At 33.1% G+C, this 27,480-nt stretch overlaps 4 protein-coding genes across 4 annotated transcripts; 3 read left to right on the top strand and 1 right to left on the bottom strand.

Annotated features, from left to right (window-relative positions):
* Positions 1-1,677: 1,677 nt before the first annotated feature.
* Positions 1,678-4,233, top strand: LOC145958683 (uncharacterized). The gene is made up of 4 exons (XM_083076196.1): positions 1,678-1,900; positions 1,993-2,064; positions 2,120-2,430; positions 4,171-4,233. Exons 1-4 carry the CDS (start codon positions 1,678-1,680, stop codon positions 4,231-4,233), a joined length of 669 nt encoding a protein of 222 aa, XP_082932322.1.
* Positions 4,234-4,345: 112 nt separating this feature from the next.
* Positions 4,346-6,364, top strand: LOC109813221 (wall-associated receptor kinase 2). Its single transcript, XM_083076195.1, has 3 exons — positions 4,346-4,895; positions 5,272-5,439; positions 5,796-6,364. The coding sequence occupies exons 1-3, from the start codon at positions 4,346-4,348 to the stop codon at positions 6,362-6,364; spliced, it is 1,287 nt and encodes a 428-aa protein (XP_082932321.1).
* A 5,958-nt stretch (positions 6,365-12,322) lies between these two features.
* LOC145958682 (Protein kinase superfamily protein) lies at positions 12,323-13,806 on the top strand. The gene is made up of 2 exons (XM_083076194.1): positions 12,323-12,340; positions 12,890-13,806. The coding sequence occupies exons 1-2, from the start codon at positions 12,323-12,325 to the stop codon at positions 13,616-13,618; spliced, it is 747 nt and encodes a 248-aa protein (XP_082932320.1). The 3' UTR covers positions 13,619-13,806.
* Positions 13,807-20,306: 6,500 nt separating this feature from the next.
* LOC109795531 (putative methyltransferase PMT24) lies at positions 20,307-26,962 on the bottom strand. Its single transcript, XM_020355064.3, has 9 exons — positions 26,715-26,962; positions 24,678-25,771; positions 24,449-24,598; positions 23,311-23,581; positions 23,096-23,206; positions 22,839-23,013; positions 21,635-21,904; positions 20,754-20,954; positions 20,307-20,662 (listed from the first exon to the last, which is right to left on the bottom strand). The coding sequence occupies exons 2-9, from the start codon at positions 25,734-25,736 to the stop codon at positions 20,434-20,436; spliced, it is 2,466 nt and encodes an 821-aa protein (XP_020210653.1). The 5' UTR covers positions 25,737-25,771; positions 26,715-26,962; the 3' UTR covers positions 20,307-20,433.
* Positions 26,963-27,480: the final 518 nt, after the last annotated feature.

Raw genomic sequence — 27,480 nt, 5'->3', positions numbered from 1 at the left:
TGCATGAGAGCAAATCTTCTCTCTCAATATGTTGTGGTTTAGGGACGAACCAAGCAGAAGTTAGTGAGCTTGTAACAATTTGGACACTCCAAAATAAGAGGGACCTAGAGATTTATACATGTGTGAGAATAAGAAGTTGAGAATGACTTAAAGAAATTAACTAGTGTTTCTTATGATAACAAATATTTATCTTAGATGCAGTCAGTCATCCCAAAAAGGGTTACACATGGAGGATTCTGATCAACGAGAAATTATGTGTTGTATAAGTGTTGTAGAGTGAAATTATTGAAATGTCAAATAACTTTATTGACAACTTTTATGAAATTTTATCTTATATAAGTGTAAATTAAAATTAAAATTTTATAAATTTAACTTAGATAGAAATTTAGTCCATTTAAAATAAGATTATTTTAATTGTAACCCTCTTAATTCAAATTATTTTAATTTTAATTTTCTTGATTTTAGTTATTTTCATTTCAGTCCTCCCAAATTTTGGTTATTTTTATTTGTCTTTTTCTATTTTGGTCTCTATAATTTTTTCACTTTTCTATTTTTTGTCCTTGTAATTTTATTGCCTTTTTTTACGTTAAATTTTAACAGTTAATTTGAAAATAAGAAATAAAAAATGAAACAAATTTTTTTTACAAAAACAAAAATTTTTAAAAATTAAAAGACTGATCAAAAACTCCTTTTTTTTTAGGTGGACTAAAGAGTTATTTAAGACAAAATCAAAATATAAATATAATATAGTTTGTAATGTGGTAGAAAAAGAGAAATTGAAAGAAATAATGAGTATATAATAGAGGAGTTTATAAACATATTAAGTGTTGAAATATAATTTCTCAATATAATTGAATGGTGACCGCCGAATTCAAAAGACTTCACTTTTTTTTTAAGAAGAAAAAAAAAAGAGGAATCCGATTAAAACGTCATGTGATTAATAAGTCAATTGACTAAGGCTTTTATTATTTATATATATATCACTATATACTAAGTACATTTTTATTATTATTAAATATATTTTTATAAATTCTTTCTTTTATTTTATATTCAGTATATTCCCTCTCATCTCTATTATAAGAAGAAAACAAAATTATGAAAGGAGTATAGTGTTGTAAAGGAGTGAAATTATGAAATAAACGGATTCATAATCTCTAATCTCTTACACTGCTCCTAGTTTAGGTCTCTGTTCTCTCATCTCTCTTGTTTATTATTGGATTCATGATTTTTATTTTTACTGATTAAGAGGTTTGGGCTTGCTGGTGGATGGTGACAGGTTATTATGACATATTTTCTTGTTATAGCCAACTCGACATTTCATTGCCAATAGCCATAGATTGCCAAAATCAGAGTAGCCAATCAGTGAATAGAAGCAATCAGAACCAGAGAGCTTCATGTTTGACCTGGCGCCTTTTCACTTGTCTTCCAAGAAAAACAAGTTAACTTATTTATTAGGTAGAATTATACACTTTTTACTATTTTTTACTCTAGAATAATATCTGAATGCGTTCCAACTTTGACGGAGAATATCCAGTTTAACTGGATACGAGTACGGGTACAAGTTAAACTTGATATGTTAAACCGGATATGGATATATACATACCCGTCCTGTATCTATCCCCGATTGAATTATGTTAAAAAATTTTAATATTTTATTATGTGTAATTATTTATTATAATGTTCTCCTTTGCCTTAGACCCATTGTCAGTGGTGGCAGATAATGGAACTTGGGAGGGATCTACATGGGTGTGGCAGGTTAAGTGGAGAAGAGAACCTTTTGTCCATGAAGGTAGGAGTGTGAATATCTTGTTGGATATGCTTAAGGGCTTGCAAGTTATCTCGTCAAGGCAAGATTATTGGAGATGGATTTATGACAAGGACGGTGTATTCTCGGTGAAAAGTGCGTACCTTTGGCTACAAAGATCGGTAGGTGGAGAACTCAGAAACTCTTCGGATTTTCAACTAGTTATAAAAAGACTTTGGAAATGTAAGGCTCCGATCAAGTGTTTGGTCTTTTGTTGGCAAGTGCTATTGAATGCGTTCCCGTGCAAATCATTGTTACAAGTACGTGGTGTGGAGTTGGAAAATAATCTCTGTTCTTTTTGCTCTCTGTTTGTAGAAAATCCTCTTCATCTCTTTCTAATGTGTCCGATGGCTTTCAACACTTGGTTAGCTGTTGCTAAGTGGTTGGAGGTTACGGTGGTGTTCCCCAATTCTATAACTTCTCATTATTTATATTGGACGAATCTTGGCATATATGAAAAACATTCTCAATTATTGCGAGTAGTCTGGGTTTCTGTCATTTGGTCCCTATGGCTTCATCGAAATGTTATTATCTTTCAGCAAGGTACTATAGATGCCAAGGAAGTGTTGGATAATATTAAATTGCGTTCATGGAAGTGGATAAATTGTTCTATCCCTGTTTGTTCTGTTAGTTACTCAACTTGGTATAATAACCCAACATTGTATTTCTTATAGTTTCTATTTTAGATTTTAGACTAATCTTGTATCTCTATCTCTTGTAACGGGTTGGAGTACCCCTTGTACTCCTTTTAATATTAATCTCTTTTGCTTATCAAAAAAAAATTTATAGTTGTTTAATTATTAAAAAATCTCTTGATTAAAATATGAGTTAGAGAAATAATTTCATTATAATTATAATATAATAAAAAATAATTTAAAAATATTGTGTATTTTTTTTATAAAAAAATAATAAATAATTTTTTATAGGTACAGGTACGGATATATTTGATATCTAATGGAGACGGAAATTACATAGTCGATGGGTACAAGTACGGGTACAGGGATGGATTTGAGTCGCAGAAACAGGGACGAGTATCATGAAACTGGTACCTTACCCGCCCCGTTGCCATCCCTACTCTAAAACTTAATTTAGATATTCTTAATTTATTTTTACTGACCGTCATTTTTATACTTTTATATAAATTTATACTTTACCGTTGAACAATGATCACATTTAAGAAAGTTAGAATTAATCAAAGTCCCATGTATACTACTACAACTCTAATCCGTTATGTCGGCCTAGTCATTTTAGGAAATTTTATTTTTAAAAAAGAAAAGGGTATATATTTATTAAGGAAAGAGGAGTAAATATAATTTTGCTAGATATGAAAAGGAATATTAAACTATAAATTACATCAAATAATGTTTGGAGAAAATATTATGATATAATAAAATAAACAACAATAAATAATTTTTTTATACAATTAAAATTTTAAAAATTTTAAATACATAAATTATATTGTAATTAAAATTTTTAATAAATAAATATATTTAAATATTAAAATTAAAAAAAACTATGGAAATATAATTCAGAAATAGAAATAAAATAATAAGGCTAGATTAAAATGAATAAGTGATTAACGATCGAGAATAAGTATACATTTCTTTTTAAGCAGTCGTTTGGAGTTTTTATACACAAATCAAGAAATAGAATAAAAATTTCTTGTTTTCTTTGAAATAGTTTTGAAACTTTCTATTATACTTTTCTAATTACTCTATAATAAGTACATATTGTTTGTAAATGTATAAACTAGTTAAAAGTTAGGTAATAAGGATGTAATTGAAAAAAAAAAATTAATATTGTCTTAAATTTTGAAAATAAATAAATAAAAAGATCTCTCCTAAAAAACCAAATAATTAAAAAAGAAACAGATAGATCAACAGACAAAAAGAAAAAAAGAAAAAAAGATTATTTAAGATGATTAAGAGAAAAAAAAACTAATTATGAGAATAATACATGAAAATGCTCATTTAAATGAGAATAAAAGACAAAACATTAAAAAAGTCATAAACTTATTTTTATTATGTATATTCAATTTAAAATATACTAGTATTCTATATAAAAAAAATTAAAAATTAAAAATTCTAAAGAAAAGAATACTTGTGACCCGTTGCAGTTCTTATTAAAATATTTTGAGGCATCAAAATATTTAAATACATATACTCCAAATTATTTATAATACAAAAAAAAATACATACTTTTTTAAAAGAAAAAGGAAAAAAATTAGTGGCCATGGCTTGGCCTGTCCCATACCCATTTAGGCTCCACCACTGATTATGACTATGGAAAAAGGTTGGAATAAATAATCCTTTCCTATTGAAAAATCTGTCAGAGTGTCTAATTTAATAAATAAATATGAACTGTAGATTGAAATGAACGTTAGAGAACTTGCTACGTGGGTTATTGAAGTGAAGTGGATTGAGGGATAGTTTGAATTGTCATGGATGACTTCCAAGTCAAGTGTGGAGGTGATATGGAATGGAATACAAACTCACAAATATGGTCGGACAACTAGACGGTTGGAAAATTAAATACAAAAATATGGTTGGACACTTTAATAATCTAATACACACTTTTGAATTTGTCCTCACTTGCAACCAAACCCTTTCACCACAAACCCTTTTCCTCAAAAACTATAATTCATTGGTGCGTGTGCTAAACATCTCACTCGATGGCCAACTCGACATTTCATTGCCAATAGCCATAAATTGCAATGAAATTAGCCAGTCAGTGAATGAAAGCAATCAGCACCGGCGCTTCGAGTTTGACCTGGCGCCTTTTCACTTGTCTTCCAAGAAAAACAAGCTAACTGTGGTGGGAAGTGACGCCGCTGGGTTACTATGGCCTTCGATTGAAAACTCTTTTACTGTAGCATGCGTGTCTTTGTACGACGATGTGGTGGATGAGCCAGCATCTAATGAAAGCTCATGCTCCGGCACTTTTTGTTGTGAGACTCTCATACAAAACACCCTATCCAATTTCGTCTATTTATCTTCTACAAATATCTTCAGCAATCGGCCTTCCGACACCTGCGGTTATGCATTTCTGGTTAAGGACGGAGCCTACAGTTTCTCTAGCAAAGACCTTGTCGGTAATTAATTTTTTAATTATATTTTATTTATTAGATAAATCTTTTTTTTTTCTTTGACGAGTTGTTATGTAAATAATATTATTTTTTTTGTAGTGAATATATCTATGTATAAATAGATATAGATTCTAATCCTATTTATTTTAATTTTATAATATATATATTATTTATATAATAAGTTTATACAGTAACGAATAGATGTCTAACCCAAATTTAATTGGTTTGATCTTTTTATGAAATTCAACCTATTATATTTTAAATATTAGTTTTTTTTTTACTTTACAAAAATATCCTTGTAAAATGTGCTCAAACTTTATTTCTTTAAAGCTCCCTATTCATTGTCAAAAAAACAAATTATAACTATCTAGTTATCTTTCAGACATTGACGAATGCAAGGAACTATCCCATGACTGTTTTGAGGGGGCTACATGCAAAAACTTTCCTCCTGGGAACTACACTTGTCGCTGTCCACATGGGCATAGAGGAGATGGCAGAAAAAGTGGAGCAAAATGCACTCGCAAAAGCAATATAATCATAATTGCTTTGAGTGAGTATATTATTATCCATCTACTAAAATTACAAAAAAAAAAAAATCTATTCTCGACTCATTCATAACATATAAATATAATCTTGAAAATCAACTTTACTATCGTGATATAGATAAATATTGTTGAAAGAAATCTCATTTCCAAAGAACAAGTATGAATTGCTTCTTGAATTTAAATTCATTTCTTCAAGATGATTTTCATATGATTCAAGTTGCATTAGAACATATATATGTCCTTTAATAAGTTAAGCTTGCCAGGCATTTTGATTTTAATCATGTGACCAACAACCTAAAGTCAACGCATACATTAATAAAAAACAGAGAGAATAATTTTGTTTCCACTTGTTTATGTCTAGGTGTGAGTGTGAGCATCTTAACCCTTATCGGGGGAACCTTTTATGTGTATTGGACATCAAAGAAAAGCAAGCTCATGAAACTTAAAGAACATTTTTTTCAAAAAAATGGTGGTCTGCTCTTGCAACAAGAATTAGTTAGGTATAGTGGGTCAGCTGAAATGACTAAAATCTTTACCATGGAGGAACTAAAGGAGGCCACCAACAATTTCGATGAAGGCACAGTCCTAGGCCAAGGTGGCCAAGGAACAGTTTACAAAGGAATATTACCTGACAATAGAATTGTGGCAATAAAAATGTCCAAAATTAGCAATCCAAACCAAATTGAGCAATTCATCAATGAGGTGATCTTGCTTTCTCGAATCAACCATAGGAATGTGGTGAAGATCTTGGGATGTTGTTTAGAGGCAGAAGTTCCCTTGCTCGTTTATGAATTCATCCCCAACGGTACTGTTTATGAGCATCTTCACAATCAAAGCCAATCTTTAAGACTTACATGGAAAACACGATTGCAAATAGCAACAGGAAGTGCTGGGGCCCTAGCATACTTGCATTCTGCTACCACTGCATGATGAGGACATGGGCAAGGATTTAGGAGCACTCAAAGGACTTGGAGGACCAATGACTAGGGCGAGGACTAAAAAGGCCAAAGATGCTTTGCAACAAGTTACGGCCCTCATTCTTGAAGAAATGCCTAAAGATGAAAACAAGGCCAAGATGGTGAATTGTATCAAGGATTATGAAGCCTAATTACTCTATGGTGTTCTTAGTAATTGTAATTAGTAAATAAAGGCCTAAAACTCTTGTTAAAGTGGCTGCCAACTCTTTTTGGGCTGCACCACTTATTGGGCTAGTTTTTTAAGCAAGTTATTTTTATCAAATAAGGCCCAAAACCTTTGGGATGAGTCAGCCATGAGGCATACCAGAGGGGTGCACGAATTTAGCATGTGTTTTATTTAATGTTTTAGTGGTCATAATTGTTAGGCTTAGTGGAAGTTCAATAATTGCCCACTAAAGTGTTTTTTTTATAATATTTTGTCATTAGTGGTCATAATTCAGGCTTAGTGGAGTCCATTATTTGTCCACTAATGTAAGTGAAGGTTGTTGATTGTAAGCTATATAAGCTGCCCATGGGGATGAACAAAATCATATCAGAATTTGAGTTTTAATTACTGAGAGTAATTCTCTAATTGTTCTTGAGTGATTCAAGAGTTTGGGCATATCAAAGGATAAACCACAATTCTTTGTGTGAAGCCTTTTCCTTGGAAGAGTGATTCTTCCTTCATTCATTTTTTTTACTGTATCCTTTTACCTTCATTTCTAGCATTCTAATTCCAGAAAATTAAGTTCCAGATTTTTGAACCCAAAAGATCCTTCTTCATTCCTTGTGCAAATTAGGAATCCTATCATTTGGTATCAAGAGCTCCGGTTTTTTTGGGTCATCCACATCATTTGCTGGAATTTCTTTGGGTAACATCTTTCCTTATTATTTCTCATTACCATTGATATTACCTTAGTGTTCTTTCTTTATTTCTGAACCATTGCAAAAATTAGGCCTGAATAGTATTAAAAAAAAAAATTCGTGAATATATAAAAAAAAAAAAAAAAGTTGTGGCTGAATGGTTCATGCGTTTAGAACACTTAAGACTCAAAATTTAAGGTAATATTTCGGTTGGGTTGAAGGGTGTTACTAACTTATCTAAAATTCCAGTTTTTGATTCCTAAGTTTCCTTGTTTTCTTTTTGAATTTTAGGTGACTGTTTTGCATTCCTTTCTTTTTTTTTAAGCCTACCCTGAACCTTGCTTTTAACACAAAATATCAAATTTGTGGTTTTTTCTTTGTGTTGTCTATTTTTGAATTGCTTTAAAAAATAAAAAAAAAAAAAAAAAAAAAGAGTGATCTTTTTACGAGTGTAAACACGTGAGAAGAGTGGTGAGGTCCTATTTTCTTTGTGTTTGTTAGTACTCTTGTTTTTTTTTGAAGATGGCAGATGGAGATCATTTGGATGGAACACAAAGACTCTTGTTCGACGCTATTAATGCTCAAATGCAAAGATTATTGAGAGAAAACAATGAGGAGTTGTATGGAAGAATTGAACGATTAGAGAATTATGAACATCATGAAGAAGAAAGGAGAGGAAGAATTGGTGGTGCTCCTAGGCAAAACAGAATTGAAGGTATTAAACTTAATGTTCCTCCATTTAAGGGGAAGAGTGATCCGGAAGCCTATGTGGAATGGGAACTCAAAATAGAACATATTTTCACTTGTAACAATTATGATGAAGAGCAAAAGGTGAAACTTGCAGCAGCTGAGTTCTCAGACTATGCACTTGTGTGGTGGAATAAGTTGAAAAGAGAAAGGTTGAGAAATGAAGAGCCTTTGGTGGAGACTTGGGCTGAAATGAAAAAGCTCATGAGGAAACGTTATGTGCCAGCTAGCTATGCTAGAGATGTGAAATTTAAACTTCAAAAATTGTCACAAGGCACCAAGGGAGTTGAAGAGTATTACAAAGAATTGGACTTGCTCATGATGCAAGCCAATGTTGAAGAAGATCCGGAACTAACCATGGCTCGTTTTATTAATGGTTTGAATAATGATATTCGTGATGTTGTTGAATTGCAGGAATTTGTTGATATAGAAGATTTGCTGCACAAATCCATTCAAGTGGAACAACAACTCAAAAGAAAAAGTGTGACCAAGAAGAGTTCTTCTAATTATAATTCCTTTAGTTGGAAGGACAAAAATAAGAAGGAGGTGACTGCCACTTCAAGCAATCCAGCATCTACTTCTCATGTAAAATCATCCTCTAAGACCTTAGAACAGCCTCAAAAGAAGAGTAAAGACATAAAATGTTTTAAGTGTCAAGGCATGGGTCATTATGCCTATGAGTGTCCTACCAAAAGGACCATGGTTCTCAAGGAGAATGGGGATTACACTAGCCAATCTGATGTTAGTGAAGAAGAGGAAGGTGACATTGAGGAGGAGGAGGAGGCCCTTGAGGGAGATTTATTGATGATAAGGAGAATGATGGGTAGTCAAATGAGTCCTTTAGAAATAAGCCAAAGGGAGAATATTTTCCACACAAGGTGTTCCATCAATGGAAAGGTTTGCATGGTGATTATTGATGGAGGGAGTTGCGCTAATGTGGCTAGTGCTAGATTAGTGTCAAAGCTAAATTTAGACACTAAACCACATCCTAGACCATATAAACTTCAGTGGCTTAGTGAGGATGGAGAGGTGCAAGTGAGGCAGCAAGTAGAAGTGGAGATTTCCATTGGAAAATACAAAGATAAGGTGCTATGTGATGTAGTTCCAATGGAGGCCAGCCACATACTTTTAGGAAGGCCTTGGCAATTTGACACTAAAGCCATCCATGATGGCTATTCCAATAAGATTTCTTTTGTGCACCAAAATAAAAAGATTGTCCTCAAGCCTTTGAGTCCTAAAGAGGTGTGTGAGGATCAATTGAGGATGAGAGAAAAGATTTCTTTGGAGAGAAAAGAAAGTGATCTTGAGAAAAAGAGTGAACAAAAATTTAAAAAAAAGAAAAGGAGTGAAACACTTGAGAGAAGAGAGAGTCTTTTGGCAACAAAGAGTGAGGTGAAGAGGTTGTTCCTTGCTAAACAGCCCCTTTATCTAATGTATTGCAAAAATCAGATTTTAAACACTAACACTTTTGATGAATTGGAAATACCTTCTAGTGTTAAATCTCTTTTGCAGGAATTTCGTGATGTTTTTCCATCAAGCATACCAAGTGGACTACCACCTTTGAGGGGAATTGAACACCAAATTGATCTCATTCCAGGAGCTTCTTTACCCAATAAGCCAGCTTATAGAAGCAATCCACAAGAAACGCAAGAAATACAAAAGCAAGTGGATGAACTCATGGCCAAAGGATGGGTAAGAAATAGCACGAGTCCTTATGCTGTTCCAGTAATTTTGGTCCCTAAAAAAGATGGTACATGGAGAATGTGTTCTGATTGTAGGGCTCTAAATAACATCACCATAAAATATAGGCACCCAATTCCTAGACTTGATGATTTGCTTGATGAATTGCATGGTGCAAGTTTTTTCTCTAAAATTGATTTCAAAAGTGGGTATAATCAAATTAGAATTAGAGAGGGTGATGAATGGAAAACTGCTTTTAAAACAAAATATGGTTTGTATGAGTGGTTGGTTATGCCTTTTGGCTTAACTAATGCACCCAGTACTTTCATGAGATTGATGAACCATGTTTTGAGGGAATTTATTGGCAAATTTGTTGTAGTATATTTTGATGATATTCTTGTCTATAGCACTTCTCTTGAATTGCATGTGGAACATTTGAAATCTGTTTTGAATGTGCTTAAGGAAGAACATTTGTTTGCCAATCTTGAAAAATGTGTGTTTTGTACTGATCATGTTGTATTCCTTGGTTTTGTTGTAAGTTCTAAAGGAGTACAAGTAGATGAGGAAAAGGTTAAGGCCATCCAAGAATGGCCCACACCTAATTCCGTGAGTGAAGTGAGAAGTTTCCATGGTTTGGCAAGTTTTTATAGGAGGTTTGTTAAGGACTTTAGCACCTTGGCAGCACCTCTTAATGAAGTAGTAAAGAAACATGTGGGTTTTAAGTGGGGAGAGAAACAAGAGGAAGCCTTTGTTGCTCTTAAGCAAAGGTTAACCAATGCGCCTATTCTTGCTTTACCAAACTTTGCTAAATCTTTTGAAATTGAATGTGATGCTTCCAATGTTGGTATTGGGGCTGTGTTGTTACAAGAAGGCCATCCAATTGCTTATTTTAGTGAAAAATTACGTGGGGCTGCCCTTAACTTTTCCACTTATGATAAGGAATTGTATGCCTTGGTAAGAGCTTTGAAAACATGGCAACACTATCTTTTTCCCAAAGAATTTGTAATACATAGTGATCATGAGTCCCTAAGGTATTTGAAGGGACAAGGCAAGCTTAACAAGAGGCATGCCAAGTGGGTGGAGTTTTTGGAACAATTTCCCTATGTCATAAAACATAAAAGGGGCAAAGGGAACATTGTGGCTGATGCTTTATCAAGGAGACATACATTACTTTCCACTCTTGAAACTAAATTGCTTGGATTTGAATCTTTGAAAGAAATGTATGCTTCTGATGAAACTTTTGGTGAAATATATGCTGCATGTGAGAAATTATCTCAAAATGGGTATTTTAAGCACAATGGGTTTTTATTTAAAGAAAACAAATTGTGTGTGCCTGCATGTTCCATTAGAGAATTGCTTGTTAATGAATCACATGGTGGTGGTTTGATGGGGCACTTTGGGATTAAAAAGACTTTGGAAATTTTACAAGAACATTTCTTTTGGCCTCATATGAAACGTGATGTGCAAAAATTTTGTGAACATTGTGTTGTGTGCAAAATGGCTAAATCTAAATCATTACCGCAAGGATTGTATACTCCTTTGCCAACTCCTGAATATCCTTGGATTGACATATCTATGGACTTTGTGTTAGGACTGCCTAGAACAAAGAATGGCAAAGATTCTATTTTTGTGGTTGTTGACAGGTTCTCAAAAATGGCACATTTCATACCTTGCAAAAAGGTAGATGATGCGTGTCATGTGGCTGATTTGTTTTTCAAAGAAGTTGTGAGACTTCATGGTGTGCCAAGGAGTATTGTAAGTGATAGGGATGCTAAATTCCTTAGTCATTTTTGGAGGACTTTGTGGGGAAAGATAGGTACTAAATTATTATTTTCAACAACTTGTCACCCACAAACTGATGGACAAACTGAGGTAGTCAATAGAACTTTGGGAACCTTGCTTAGGACTGTTTTAAAAAAAAATATTAAGTATTGGGAAGCAAGTTTGCCTCACGTTGAATTTGCATATAATAGGGCTGTCCATAGCACCACAAATTGTTCACCTTTTGAGGTTGTGTATGGTTTTAACCCATTGACTCCTCTTGATTTATTGCCTATGCCTAACATTTCTGTTTTTAAACATAAAGAAGGGCAGGCCAAAGCAGACTATGTGAAGAAGTTACACGAACGTGTGAAGGCTCAAATTGAGAAGAAAAATGAGAGCTACGCAAAACATGCTAACAAAGGGCGAAAGAAAGTTGTGTTTCAACCTGGTGATTGGGTTTGGGTACACATGAGAAAGGAAAGATTTCCGGAACAAAGGAAATCAAAGCTTTTGCCAAGAGGGGATGGTCCATTTCAAGTACTTGAAAGAATAAATGACAATGCTTACAAGATTGAATTGCCCGGTGAGTACAATGTTAGTTCCACTTTTAATGTTTCTGATTTATCTCTCTTTGATGTAGAAGATGGAGACTTTGATTTGAGGACAAATTCTTCTCAAGAGGGAGGGAATGATGAGGACATGGGCAAGGATTTAGGAGCACTCAAAGGACTTGGAGGACCAATGACTAGGGCGAGGACTAAAAAGGCCAAAGATGCTTTGCAACAAGTTACGGCCCTCATTCTTGAAGAAATGCCTAAAGATGAAAACAAGGCCAAGATGGTGAATTGTATCAAGGATTATGAAGCCTAATTACTCTATGGTGTTCTTAGTAATTGTAATTAGTAAATAAAGGCCTAAAACTCTTGTTAAAGTGGCTGCCAACTCTTTTTGGGCTGCACCACTTATTGGGCTAGTTTTTTAAGCAAGTTATTTTTATCAAATAAGGCCCAAAACCTTTGGGATGAGTCAGCCATGAGGCATACCAGAGGGGTGCACGAATTTAGCATGTGTTTTATTTAATGTTTTAGTGGTCATAATTGTTAGGCTTAGTGGAAGTTCAATAATTGCCCACTAAAGTGTTTTTTTTATAATATTTTGTCATTAGTGGTCATAATTCAGGCTTAGTGGAGTCCATTATTTGTCCACTAATGTAAGTGAAGGTTGTTGATTGTAAGCTATATAAGTTGCCCATGGGGATGAACAAAATCATATCAGAATTTGAGTTTTAATTACTGAGAGTAATTCTCTAATTGTTCTTGAGTGATTCAAGAGTTTGGGCATATCAAAGGATAAACCACAATTCTTTGTGTGAAGCCTTTTCCTTGGAAGAGTGATTCTTCCTTCATTCATTTTTTTTACTGTATCCTTTTACCTTCATTTCTAGCATTCTAATTCCAGAAAATTAAGTTCCAGATTTTTGAACCCAAAAGATCCTTCTTCATTCCTTGTGCAAATTAGGAATCCTATCACTGCACCAATCATACATAGAGATGTGAAAACTGCAAACATTTTACTTGATCACAATCTCACTGCAAAAGTAGCTGATTTTGGAGCTTCAAGGATTATTCCTCTAGATCAAGTTCAACTTACCACATTGGTGCAAGGAACACTGGGGTATCTTGACCCAGAATACTTCCATACAAGCCAATTAACAGAGAAAAGTGATGTCTATAGTTTTGGAGTAGTTCTAGTTGAACTACTAACAGGTAAGAAAGCACTCTCTTTTGATAGGCCAGAGACTCATAGAAACCTTGCAGTGCACTTCCATTCTTCCATGAATGAGGGTGGATTGCTCAACATTGTTGATAACCAAATAATAGATGAGGCAAATGTTGAGCAACTAATGGATTTTGCCAATATTGCAAAACATTGTTTACGGTTGAAGGGGGAGGAAAGGCCCACCATGAAAGAAGTTGCAACGGAACTTGAGGCAATAAGCATTGTGGAAAAGCACCGATGGGAAAAAGTCAACTTCTCTTCAGAGGAAACTGAAAATCTTCTCAAAGCAACACCATCATATTCTTTTAGTGTTGTAGATGATGCTGACAAAAGAAGCTTGCATTCTGGATCTGAAAGTTTAAGTCGGATTTCCTTGCCCTTAAATGGGAGATGATTTGTTGATATTAATTAATTGTAATATTATCATAATTCACAAGTTTGTTGTTACTCAAGACTAGATGCTAATCTATCTTCAAAATAATGGTAGTGTAGTGTGTTGTATATTCCCTTATTGCATTGTACCATAATGTGACATCATGTTTGTGATGAAGTTTTGTATGCTATGTGAGAAGCTTTTTATCATTACTAGTTAATTAATTTATCTAGGATTTAATTTGTGGGGAGATGATGAATAGTTTCTCAAGTTATATTGGTTTTGCAGTTAATGTTCATGTGGAAAGTGTGTTTTATTCGACTTGGTTGGTAATCTTAGAAGATAGGGTTTGTCAAAAGTTTGCTTGTCTACCTTTTTAGATTCTAAGAGGCTTGTTCATGAAAATCAAAATTATTTCAATCTGTATAGGACTGTTAGGGGGATATTTTTTCTAAAGCCTAAATTCAGAAAATGTTGTCCCCCTTGTTCTTCTAACAAGGGTGCCACAATTTCTAATGATGAACTTCCTGATATTCTCCTCAATTTCCTTTCTATGCAACTTATTTCTACTTTTTAGTATAGATCTCTTCAGGAGTTACTATATATTAGTATTTTTTTTTACACAACAATAAATTTATCTACATTGTGATATCAATTTTTTTATATATTAATTCACATATAATTCAATTACTTTAACAATAGGACAAAGTAAAAAAACCGAAAAGCAGACACATTATCAACTAGCAAAGGAAAGCACTTAAGCTTTTAGTCACAATAAACATTCATCTTTTATGTCACTCCAAGTTCTTTTATAGAGTGTTCCTTGCAGCACATGTGTTGAAGACAAATACTTTGGGCCTTTTGGCAAGAATAAATTAAAAAAATTAATTTTTTTTGAAATAAATGATTTAAAAAATAATTATCAAAATAAATTATTTTGGCAACATATGAACACTCAAAATACGTCACAAGGTTCGATGTTTTGTATGTAAGGGTAAAAAAAATGAAGAAAACGTCAATACAAGTGGCGTTTTATGCATGCAGAAAACACAGAACCCAACCGGAAAACGTCACATGCATTGGCGTTTTCCACGCAAGCAAAACGAAATCGAAAAACATGAAAAACGTCACACATATTGACTTCTTTAGTGGGCATTTGGTGAACCGAGAAAAGTCATTTATATTGATGTTTTTCTTGCAACTGTAGTGAACCAGAAAATATCATACACATTGATGTTTTTGAAGCAACAAAATGCGTCACAGTTGGTGATGTTTTGCAGCATGCCCAATTGTCAAGTATCCCTTGTTTATGGGTTAGCTTACTCCTAACCCAAACCACCATAATGATGTACCATTTGAAATGAAAATAGAAGGAAATAAAAGAAAATAATTATTTTTTTAGTTTTAATGGAAATAAAATGGAAAAAAAATTAATGAACATCATATTTTACTTCTTTACAATTTGAAAAGTAAGGAAACAAAAATAAAAGAGAGGGGTCAATTGACGGTGGGTGTCAATTTTTTTTACATATGTTTAGGGTTTAGGGTTTAGTGTTTAGGGTTTAGGGTTTAGGATTTAGGATTTTTAGGGTTTAGGGTTGTCTACTTTTTTATTTTCACTCTTTACCAAAAAAAGACATCGTACGTGTGACGTTTTCCATGTTTTCCAGTTTCGCTTTTGTTGCATAGAAAATGTCAATACATGTGACATTTTTTGGTTGGATTCTGCATTTTTTACATGTATAAAACGTCATTTGTATTAACGTTTTCTTCATTTTTGTACCCTTATATGTAAAATATCGAACCTTGTAACGTTTTTTTAGTATCCATGTGACCAAAATAATTTATTTCAATAAATTATATTTTAAATAATTTATTTCAAAAAAAATTAATCTTTTTAATTTATTCTGGCCAAAAGGCCGATACTTTGGCTTATAGCACTTTTTAGTCAAAATTTTGTAAGCTGAACACTCAAGTTTCCCATAATATTTTGCCACATTAGTTGTTGCCCCTTGAGATATAGACATAAAATATTCTGCCAAGTGTGTTTAAAAAAAACAACATTAAAAATATAGAAGTTATTAAACTACCCTAAAGTGTTATTTCACACCCCATATAGGAATAATATATTCAACCTTTTGTACAGGCACACAAAACCCAAGCCATAGACTCTGAATTGGGAGTTCATGCACATGAAACTATATGGAGGTTATAATATGGAAATCATATGTAATCCAAGATGGGGAATTATGTATGGGCATATTATTTTATTTTGAAGGGAATTAACAGCTGGAAAAATATAAAATTCTTTTAGTGATAGAGGCGCTGATGCTTATGTTTCCCTTAGTGGGAAATTGTTGGTTCTGAAGTTGTGTATTGCAAAGAATAAACACGCATTTTCTCATCGTTTCATTGCATCTCCCCATTTTAAGGGTAAGCACTCGCATGCTTGTGGTGTGTGCATATACAGTTATATTTCTTTTAATCATCTAGCCATTGCGATGAGTAGAAGAAGCATATCTCATAAGAGACTGTAGATAAATTTGTTTACTTTTCTTTAAATTTACCTTGATTTAGCTGTTGGTTCAATTTCTTGCACTAAAGTAAAGGAAAATCACAACTCAGGATATATTTAAAGTACATTGTGGAGAGAATTTATTTAGTGAAAAATTTCATGTTCCATATATTCCTACGATGTCCAAAAACCAGGTAGGACAAAAAAGTAATTAACTACTTCTATATAACACATGTCTAATTCAATCAAAGAATGATGAAAAACTGGAACTGCACCACCCAGAAAAAAAAAAAAAAAAAAAAAAAAAAAAAAAAAAAAAACAAAGTTTATGACTATGAATATATTCGTAGAACGAGTGTTGTTTGAGAATAGTACGTGAAGGATAAATAGCCCCATGCAGCCTACCATAAATGTTCATATTAAATACTGACACGTTTAATATTGTGTTGGTCATGTTAGAAATGTACTGATCTCTAAAAGAACATCTTCGTTTACTTAAATTTGAGTTTGTCAGTATTATTGATGGACTGCGTGATAAAAAGTTGTTCTGTGTGATAAAAAAATGTTCCCTAACACGAATTACTTTGATAGTACCTACTTACCAAGATTGAAAAGTATTATATATTAATGAAAACAAAACCAATAACAAAATACAGCAACCTAGCTAGACTTTAGAGTTGAATGACTTCTCAAGAGATTTCACAAGTTATTATTACTGCTAGCTATTCATGCTAAATTATTCTCATCATAACTTATCATGTCCACTAAGGAGTTGTCACTTAATTGTTTTCACAAGAGACTATCTTCAGACCCAGATCAATAAATCTACGTGAATGTAATTCTCTGTAAAGACTGCACTCTTTCACAGTTAAGACAGACTATAATTTTAATCAACATTAGACCTTTCCATCTGATGAGCCAAGACTAACAGTTTTGGAGGCTGTGGAAGACTTGGCAAACACTGAGTTTGTGCCTCCAGAGGGAGAAGATGAAGGAGAATGTAGCTTTTTGGGAAGCATCTGCTCCCAAAAATCCTTGGGAAATCTTGACCCTTCTGATAGAACAACGAAAGCAAGCAGAAAGAAGAACAATAACTGGTGCCTCCAAAAACCTGACATCATGATGATGATTAATACTATTACTACTACTCAGGAACTGCACAGAGCCTTCCTTTGACTTTAAATAGAGAAGCTTTAGAGGGATTTTGGCAGCAGACATGTTCAGTAATGTACGGAGGCTGCCAACTTGGTTGGTTGGGGAAGGATGTGAAAATGGCAGACAATAAATATGCTATTTGATAATTCTATGCTGTTAAGCAATCCATGTTGTTGCTCTCTGTGTGTAATAAACTAGTTAAATCAGAGTATGCATGTGTCACTAATTTTATTAATAAATAAATAATCACTTTGATCTTCATTAGTTGGATGCTAATATATAGTTAATTCACTATGTCTTTGTTAATATTTCTCTTTCTAATTCAAGTATTATGAACCTGGTACATAAGAAACTTAGCCCTCATCCCACATTTATCTTTTTTTTTATAATGGTATATCTTTGTTATCAGGGCTTTTTTATTAGTTTATGATGCACCGATCCAGGCCAACATTGAAACCACAATCTTTTTTTGTCACGAGTATAAGAGTTTTCAGTGAAGTCCTAATACTAGTTTAACTTGAGACAAAACCTAAAACCTAGCTAGTTTTATTATCCTTAAATTTTGATCATGCAGCTGCAAAACATGAGGGAGAGTGTTCCTTTTCAGTAGTTTTTTTTTTTCTTTTTTATTTCTCTCTTTTGGGGACAAACTTTTTAGCAGCTTCGTATAGATTAAAAACTAAACTGATTTATGTGCCTAAAAAGTTGTCACGTATGAATGAGTGTCCACAGAAAGAAAAGTAACTTAACACTTTATATGCTGTTTTCCCGACAGAATGGTATTTTAAATATATAGGAAGATAATAATAGCATTGGTGGTGTCAGCGAAATCTGGGTTTTTTATGATTATGTCAGATTATTGCATTGCATCCATTTGATTAGTTAATAGTTAAAGCCTTCTAGGCCACGTACTTATTCAAAGGGTTATACATTTAAAAATCTTCTACAAATGCATAAAAGAATGCAGGTGATATATTAGGGTGGTTCAAGTCTAATTAGTGGCTACTAGCTATATCTTCGTAGCTTCTAGTTAGCTTCTTTTCGTTTGCTTCCACTGCCTCAACCTCAACATACTAAAAAGACGAAAGTTTTACGAGGAATAACTGTTAACAATCGAGATTTTTTCATTGTCATAATTAAATATTTTAAAGTCTTTCTAATTTTTTATTTTACTTATAAGTTTGATTAAAGATTATTTATATTTTAAAAAAAGTAAATTATATAGATAAGTAATGTTTGCTTGTTAGTTTAATTATATTTTGTTGTTTGTTTTATTCAATTAAGTTAAGCACTTACGATAAACATTTTCAAAAGTGTACAAAATTGAGTTCATAACTAATATATTATATTAGTTTTTACCCCTTTTATATATATATATGATGTTGCAAATTTTTTAATCTCAACCTATTATATATGTTTTTAGTTAAACATTAAACAATTTTTAGCTCAAAATTATTAAGTGTTTGTTTAGGTACAAACTTATAAATGTTTTTAAGAACTTCTCTACTAGAAATAACTCTTTATTTTCATTAAAAAAAAACTCTCAAAAACGTCTTTAACTCTAAGCTCTAAGTTAATTTCTTTAATTAGTATGTGTCCGGCAAGATTGTTAGAATGCAAGTAAAGTCTTACATTGTTCAAATAAGAGGATGAACATGAGTTTATATACATAAAGTTATCTCTATTGATCAGATACCTTTTGGGTTATGTCTAAAAGCAAAATTGTGAAAGCTTAATCCCAAAGCAAACAATATCTTACATATGTTTGTGTGTGAGTAACTTCTTGTGCATAACAAGTGATATCAAAGTTGTTGTTCGACCAGGTGATCAACTCGGCAAGCATGATAGAGTTGGCAGGTGGATGAGTATAAGATCCCTTCCTAATAATGGTCCATGAGTGGAAGAGAGTCTTCTCGGTAACATGGAGGTTGAGTTCTCACGATTTTGCTTTTGAACATTACCTAAAAGACTTTTAACTAATAGAGATAATTGTATATAGATGAACCCGTATTCATCTTCTTGTTTGAATGATGGGGTAAGTGTGATGGAGTTCATAAGTAGATCTTATATACAAGATTTCTTGTATAGAAAGTCTTCCTAATAGTGAGTCCATCCTTAAGAGGCATGTGCCACAATCATGAGTTAACACGATGGATTTGGTGATGTCCAAAAGAAAAATCATGAGAACTTCGATTCAAAGTGACCAATATTTTATCATCGTAGAGACATATGTGTATGAAACCCCCAGTGCAAATAAAGTCCTACATTATTCAAACAAGAAGATGAACATGAATTTATATACATACGATTATTTCTATTGATTAGAAATTTTTTAAATGATGTCCAAAAGTAAAATTATAAGAACTTATGCTCAAAGTAGATAATATCCATTGTGAAAAAGATGCACAACAAAGACAAATGTTTATATAAATGTAAAGTGTTAAAATTTAATAAGTTATTGAACTAATTGATACATGTACAATGATATGTTTATATGATTTTTAATAAAAAAAATTAATTTTTATTAAAGTTGATTTTGAAGGGATGTGATTTATGTTTGGAAATTTTATTATAAAATCAAGTTATTAATAAAACTCGGTATAAAATGTTTAATTAAACATTAAAATTACTAAATTATTTCAACACAGCCAGTTTTGAATAGCTCAACATTAATTCCAACAAAACTCGTGAAAACTTACCTTAAATTAGGTTAGATATGTTGCAAAGTTATTCTAGAGAAATCAATTGTGAAACTGAACGTCAATACGTTAGCGTGGTACAATTATCATTTAGACCCACCTGTAACCTGGGATCGAATCCAACTGAAGCTGAATTTTGTATGAATTTCCATTAACAGTGGTGTAGCACATGTGTCGGTACTGGAAGGTGGCAACGCACTTAGTGTTCCAAAAAGAAAATTATATATTCTTCAATAATATTCCTTGACCATTTAACTGTAGGATTATTGTATTTGTGCGTGTGGTTTAGGGACATAAGAATTAATAAAATTAAATTAAATTAATAGGGATGTGAGAAGAATAAACCACAACTTCACAATTTTTTTAATAATAAATAAATAAATATATTACATACAGAAGTAAATGTGTTACTCTTCAATAATACAAGCATAGAAGTAAAAAAGAATACGTATTCTGTGGCAGCCTAATCATGCAATGGCTGATACAACAGTTTCAACCTTTGTTGGACGCCAGAATGTTTTCTGAATGCAAAGTAATCCCTCCCCATTTTTAAAATATGTCAACCGAATATCCCAGTGTAGAGATTTAGCCATGCTCTCTATCTCACCAATGGTTTCAACATTGTCTCTTATGATCAAATATCCTTCTGGTCTCAGGATCCTGTCAACTTCTGCAATCACCGTTACTATGTTGCACCTGAATCCAAAAATGTGTCACATAAATCAGAAGGATATAAGTGGACTAAGGAGATTTCTTTGTTGACAACTTCTAAAATTACTGGACATACTTTTTCTTGAGTGTTGACAATATAGAATCGGCATGGAGAAGATCATAAGATCTGGGGTAAGTACTGAAGGATTCACACCAATCATGATAAATACCGAATAGTCCACGTTCATATATTATTGGCAGTGTGTCTGGAGAATCAATTGGAACCACATTCATTACCCAAACATTCACTTTCAGGGTTCTGAGTGCTGCAGCAAACCTGAAGACACGAGAGAAAGCAAAAGATATTACTAAAGAAGGTTAATTATTTGATGATAAAGTCTCTAAGCATTCACACAAATAGAAAGTTTTACTGGTTAGGACAAGGAATTATTCACAAGTTTATATTGCAAAAAGGATATTTATAGAAGAAAATATTGAAAACAATAAACACTTTCAAATTTCAAAAGGGTTAAAACTTAGAAGGACAAAAAAAAGTAATAGAGAGAAATGCTAAAAGTGTACTTGAAAAAGCTAATAATCAGTCTGCACAAATGAAACGCCATTTTGGTCTATAAAAAATTTAGGGACACATTAGTTCTCAAAAAATGGAAATCACCATTTTTACCCTAAAAGATGAAAATGTCCAAAGGGTTAAATTAATCCCACGTTTTCGTCTTCAAGGGACTCGTGTGACCACCCTCGAATCTTTCGAGGATCAATATGATGTTTTATTCTTTGGTAGAAACCACATGAAATTATTGGGTACTGGAGTAAATATCTACTCATTTTCCTCTTACTAATGCTAGTAGAAACTTTTTTAGGGGAGAAAAGAAAGAGATGTAGTATAAAAGGTAATGATTTACCATCAGACTACATTTAATACAAAGAACAAAAGTAATTAATTTCCATTTCAAAGAAGAACCAGGAATATGCACAAGTACAAATATAATATCTTACCCTCCATAAACAGCTCTCATGTCCATGACATTTCTTACTGAAGACCAATTGATACCCATTCCATTCAAATAAGAGTGGACAAGAACGTTTTTCCAATGCTTGTAATCAGCAGTGAATTCGACGGAAGCAGCCCTTCCATAAACACCAGCCTGAGAGTCTATCCAGTAAGGTGGTTTTTCCAACCTCAGTGGCCATTGCTCTGGCCAGATTGATCCACGCTCTGATGCTTCAACGGGCACTTTGTGCATACAAGCCTGAAGTGATACATTCCTGAAGACATGAAAGTTGGATCATATCATAAAAGTTAGTAAAGCAACTTTGTCAAAATGGAAAAATCTCCAACTAAGTAATGCACTATCAACACTCTTGAATGTTAGCAAACAAGGCAATTTCAACCTGAGCAATTAATTTTGAGATGTTTAATTTCATTTTTTTCTAAATGAAACAAGGAAAAATAAGTAGTTCATTTTGAGATGTTCATATTTTCCAAGGACACCGGTTATTGGGTTTATATGTGTTTAAGAGGGATATATTTATGAAGAGGAGTATTAATTATATATTATATATTGTTTTTGTATTGTATTAGGTATTGGATATTCACACACATCTCTATATTGGTATGATATTATCCACTTTGGACTTAAACCCACATAGATTTGTTTTTGGTCATCACTTAAAAGGTTTCTTACCAATGAAGTATAATGTACTTTTTATAAATTCTTATTTTTCCTCTTGTTCTAAAAATATGGGACTTTGATTGTGTCCCAACACTAGTTACCCAAGTCTAGAATAAAAGGATGTCAAGGATTTGAACAAAATAATACATAAATTTTAGTATTAACTATTAAGAATCTCAATATTTTTCTAAAGCTTAACACACAAGTTGCTAGGTGATTGATGTTGCATAACAGTAATCTCCAGATACCAACAAATTACTGTTGCATAACTTCTAAAGAAAAAGTTATCTATCTCCAAACAAAAGAAGGCTTGCAAAATTTGACAAGGAAAAAACAGATTTCACTTATATTCAATAAACAATTATAAATGCATAAAGACTCTAGAATCCAAATCTTTCGCATTAGCATTGATATTTTTAAAAAAATGAAGTAAAATGCATTCTTATTAGGAATTTTTCAAACAGTATTTATCCTTATTTGAAAAAGCTATTTATGCCTATTGCCCAAAAAATCTAAAATAGAAGTACCAGGCTGTATTTGGATCATCAGATTCGTTGCACATTGGTGGCTCATTTTTTATTCTTTTGTTATAGCATTCATTGTCAGTTGGTTTTCTATATATTGCTGCTGCCACTCCATTCAACTTGTCTTTTGCAATTACCACCAGATCCCAGCACATTGACTTTGTAATTTCACCCATGGCTGCAACAAATTGGTTTTGAGTGAAATCAACCCAAAAGTTCATTTTTTTGGAGCATAATGAGTTTGGGTTTAATGGTTGTACCTTTCCAAATCTCAACATCTTCTGGATCCTTTTGGTACACTGGAGTAGCAGACCATACAAAGTGTCCTCCAGGTCGCAAGACCCGATTAAGCTCTAAGAGTAACTTGCCACCTGTATTGTGTACAACCAATATAGAGTATTACTAGAAGAGTCAAGCATTGGTGAGAAAATAAAAGTATAGATAAAAGAAAAATTTTGTCAAGATTTTACCACACCTTCTATGTGCCAAGGAACTCTACAACGAGCACAGTGGACAAGATCAAAGACAGAACCAGGATAGGGTAATCTTATGGTGCCCATGACTCCTAATGTAGCAGGAATTCCCCGTTCCAGTGCAAATTGCACTTGTGCCTCATGCACATCTTTTGGAGCAAATGACATGGTTAGAACATCTTTTTCAAACAGATAGCCTCCAAAACTGGCTACCCCACACCCAACATCCAATATCACACGAGTTCTCTTCCCCCATGCAATTTTAGGAAGAGACTGCATCATCAAACAAGCGACCATTTAGGGGGGAAATAACAGATAGGATAGCTAAGACACTGATTAATTTTTAAGACAAAGAATTGACAAGTTTGTTAAACGCACTGCGTCAAGGAATTATAGGTCAAGAAAACATATTCATCAAAAAGAAGAATGGGCTGAGCTGACTTGTTAAAAATAAAAGACGAAAGCACAAACCAATTCATTTTGCAATGTAGACCATACACTTAAAAAGGTTTGTAAATCAAATAAGCAGAATAACAAGTAACAACAACAAATGCTTTATACTACTAGGAGAGGAATGACAAAGAAGAACAAGAAAAGTAAAATGAAGTAGGTAACAAGGAAAGGTTGCATAACTACTTGGAAGGTCAGTTCAAATTCAGGAAAACTATTACTATATCTTAAGGTGATAAAATAAACAAGAAACATATGTGCCTTATATTACAAGAGTGTAAATACAGCAAACGAGAAAGGAAAAACAACAACCGGCTCTCAAAGAAATAAGATAGATTTAATGCACTTCACATTTTTAGAATGTTCAAACCAGAACCATAATTATGAATAATAAAAGAGAAATTCTAGCAATACTTTCCATTCAGTTACTTCTGTAGATATTACATAGAGACTTGATTCCAATTAAAAGAAATAAACAGTTTTTAACGAAAGCAGGAAAATATAAACAACGTAATTTCCTCCAAAAAATAAATGTCAATATATTATGTGCTACGCATGTTACTTAAGTAAGAGGTTTCTGTTTCTGTATCACTAAGAATCAGGTTCTAAGAGAAATTGGCTATGCAAAACAACAGATTAGCAAGATAATGACAGCATTGCATTTGCAACACAGAAACCTGAGAGGCTTACTTTCTGAATGAATTCAATGTAATGAAGAGCGCCATGTTTAAACTGAGTTCCACCACCTGGAAAAGTAAGGTATCCACCAGTAACTTTGACCCAGTTTTGATGACCCTTAAATTCCACAAGCTTTGTGTGAGGAGCATTGTTGTACCATATCTGCAATAGGCACCAAAACATTGAATTTCAAATTGTAAGTATCAACATGTGGCTTTCATCCAGTTTATGTATTGCATACCATTTCCCTGCTTTTGGGCCACTTGATTGGGCTTCTATAGCCCTCAGGCAGAGAAACAAGACAAGTGGTAGCTTCATCAGGACAGTGCCTCTCACGATGTTCATAGTGCTTTATGCTTTTAAGCTTTCTAATTGCTTTCCAATTGTCAAGACAAGGAATGTACTCAGATCCTGTAGTTGTGTTGCAAAGTTTCCAGTCATATCTGCTTTCAAAAGAAATCAAAGACTTCTGTGATTCCTTCTCATGCTGTGATTCTGCAGCTTGAGTTGACCATGTTCCACTTTCTGTGCTAGTTTCAATCAAAGATTCAGATGGTGTACCACTTTCTTTTGAAGCTGGACTATTTTCATGGATTTCTGTGTTACTCTCTCCAGTAGTACTATGTGTTGTCTCTGAATGCAGACTTTTCTTGATTTTCTCCTCCTCAGTCTCACGAACCATCTCATCCATTGTCCCTAATTTGTTATCATTTGCACTCTTGTCAGATCCTTTTTCATCTAAAGTTTCCATTGATCCTCTGAGTTCATCATCATGAATTTGACCATTCAAAGTTTTTGTTTCTGCAGATTCAGAATTTAAGGTTCCATCTGATTCTTTCCCCTTCTCGTCAGTGTTTGGCTCCACATGTTTCATTTGATCATTCTCCTCAATAGTATTCCCAGGACCCTTCTCCAAATCATTATTTTCATCCAAGTTGTCCCTAACAACGTCCTGGTTTTCTTCAGCCATATTATCAAATACTTTTTCAATTCTCTTTTGGTCATCCTGGTTTTCTGGATGGCTGTCACTCTGAGATTTATGAGTCTGGCTATCTCGCCCTGTTGATTCTTCTAGCATATCACCAGATTTGTCTTCAAATTGCTTTGAATCACTTGCTACATTCTTAACATCATTAATGGTCTCAGATACCTGAATGACTGAATTCTGAATTGGAACAATGGATGACATTATAATCCATACACCAACTAAACAACATGCAACAAACACAGCTATAGAAACCGTTGAACAGTAGTTTGACAACTTCCTCCCCTCGCCTCGTGAATTCTTCCCCAGCACCATCTTTGTTAATTACTGTTATTTTAAGATAAACGCACCTGGAAAAGGGAACAATGATGTATTACTAAATCTATTAAAAAATATACTGTAACTCGGCTAAATGCTGATGCTTTCTTTATTTAAAAAAAAAAATCATGGAAAATAACTTGCCAGAAGAACATAAATTGAAAGGAAAATCATGTAACTTTACTATATTATTCAAATAAATAAAGACAACAATAGTATGAAACCCAAACGCCTAACCCTACAGGGCAACAAATGTTCTTCTGAATTTCCTATTTGAAGGTTGAAGAAGGGAGAAAAAACATAGATCAACAGTTTTAGCGTCTCCAGCACTCAAAAAAGGTAGAAATAAGGCATTATCAAAAATCAGAGTAGCAAAGTTTCAAACAATGAGGATAAAGAACATGAAATAAGACAGAAAGAGAGAAATTGACAAGTAGCTACTTAATATTAGCAACCAAACATGATAGAGCTTTACAGAAGCGTAATGTTCCATACTCTCTTTTTTTTCAAAAAGAAAAAAAAAATCAAACTTTCATGAATAAAGGATAAACTTTCATCAAGAAAAATCAAAATTTTCTCCCACCCAGTGAAGGAATATTTCACACGAGGATGCGAGCAAATGGAGGGGAAAAAAAAAATCTAGTGCAAAGTCCAATAATCGCTTAACCCAGAACACCCGTCATGGGAAAATCCAATTGAAATTGAAAATGCCAAAAAAAAAAACCCAAAACGTCATTGAGATGAGGTCCCCTAATGAGGAAAATGAAGGTCACAGTTCAAGAGAAAAGCAGTTAAGATAAAGCATCAGCTTTTAACTCAATTTCCCCAAAAAAACACACACCCACATAAGCACGTTTTTAGCATATGCTTCAGAAAAAGCAATATCATGAAAACACAGATACAAGGTCATGAGATCCTACCATGGAAGGAAAGGAAGCAAAATGCAAAACAAAGGAAAGAGTGGGAAGTATATACCTAAGTAGAGCACATTTACAGTTATGCTATTGCTGGAGACACAACTGAGGTGAAAGAGAGTGATGTTTTTGTGAAAGGAGGAGCTTGATTTTGAAGAGGAAGAGAGGGAAGCTCCTAAACGATGTCACTGTGTGTGCTAATGAGTAAGAAAATGAGGTTTGATAGAACACAGTGAACGTGTGTGCTAACTAAAATGTCGAGCTGGCTGTTTGTCGGTCAGTATTTGACTATGAAGAACACAGTTGACCTGTAAATCATTCATCGCTGATGGTTATGTGACTTGTTGGTTCTAATTCAACTTGATGCCAATTCCAACAACTTAGGTGTAAATTAAGGAAAAAATTTTGTCATGGTCATTTTCTCTTGTTTGGGACAAAATTAGTTAAATAATCAGTTCCCTTAAAGGCTTAAACACAACCTTCCAAATATCCCTTTTCTTTTAAAACAAGACTAAGAATACGCTAAATTATTGGTATGGGTGGTTTATGATAGACCAAATTATTTATTATAGATTGATGAAATTCTCATAATTATATGATACAATTTTCATGCTAGATTTTATCTTCTCAATTTCTCCCACAGTCACGACCTTCCCATTCAATAAGAGGAAATAATTTTTTTTTGAAGTTCAAACATGATAGACAATTTTTTCAAATATAGAAATGCTAAAATGGTGATATTAAAAATTGAAACCATGTAATTAAAGAACTTGAGGCCCTTTTGCTCAAAATAATACATGTTACTGATCTGTAAATTAGCTACTCTC

The sequence above is a fragment of the Cajanus cajan genome, chromosome 6, assembly GCF_000230855.2.
Source record: "Cajanus cajan strain Asha chromosome 6, NIPB_CcT2T_4, whole genome shotgun sequence".
Lineage (NCBI taxonomy): Eukaryota > Viridiplantae > Streptophyta > Magnoliopsida > Fabales > Fabaceae > Cajanus > Cajanus cajan.
This window is presented reverse-complemented; position numbering and strand designations above follow the sequence as displayed.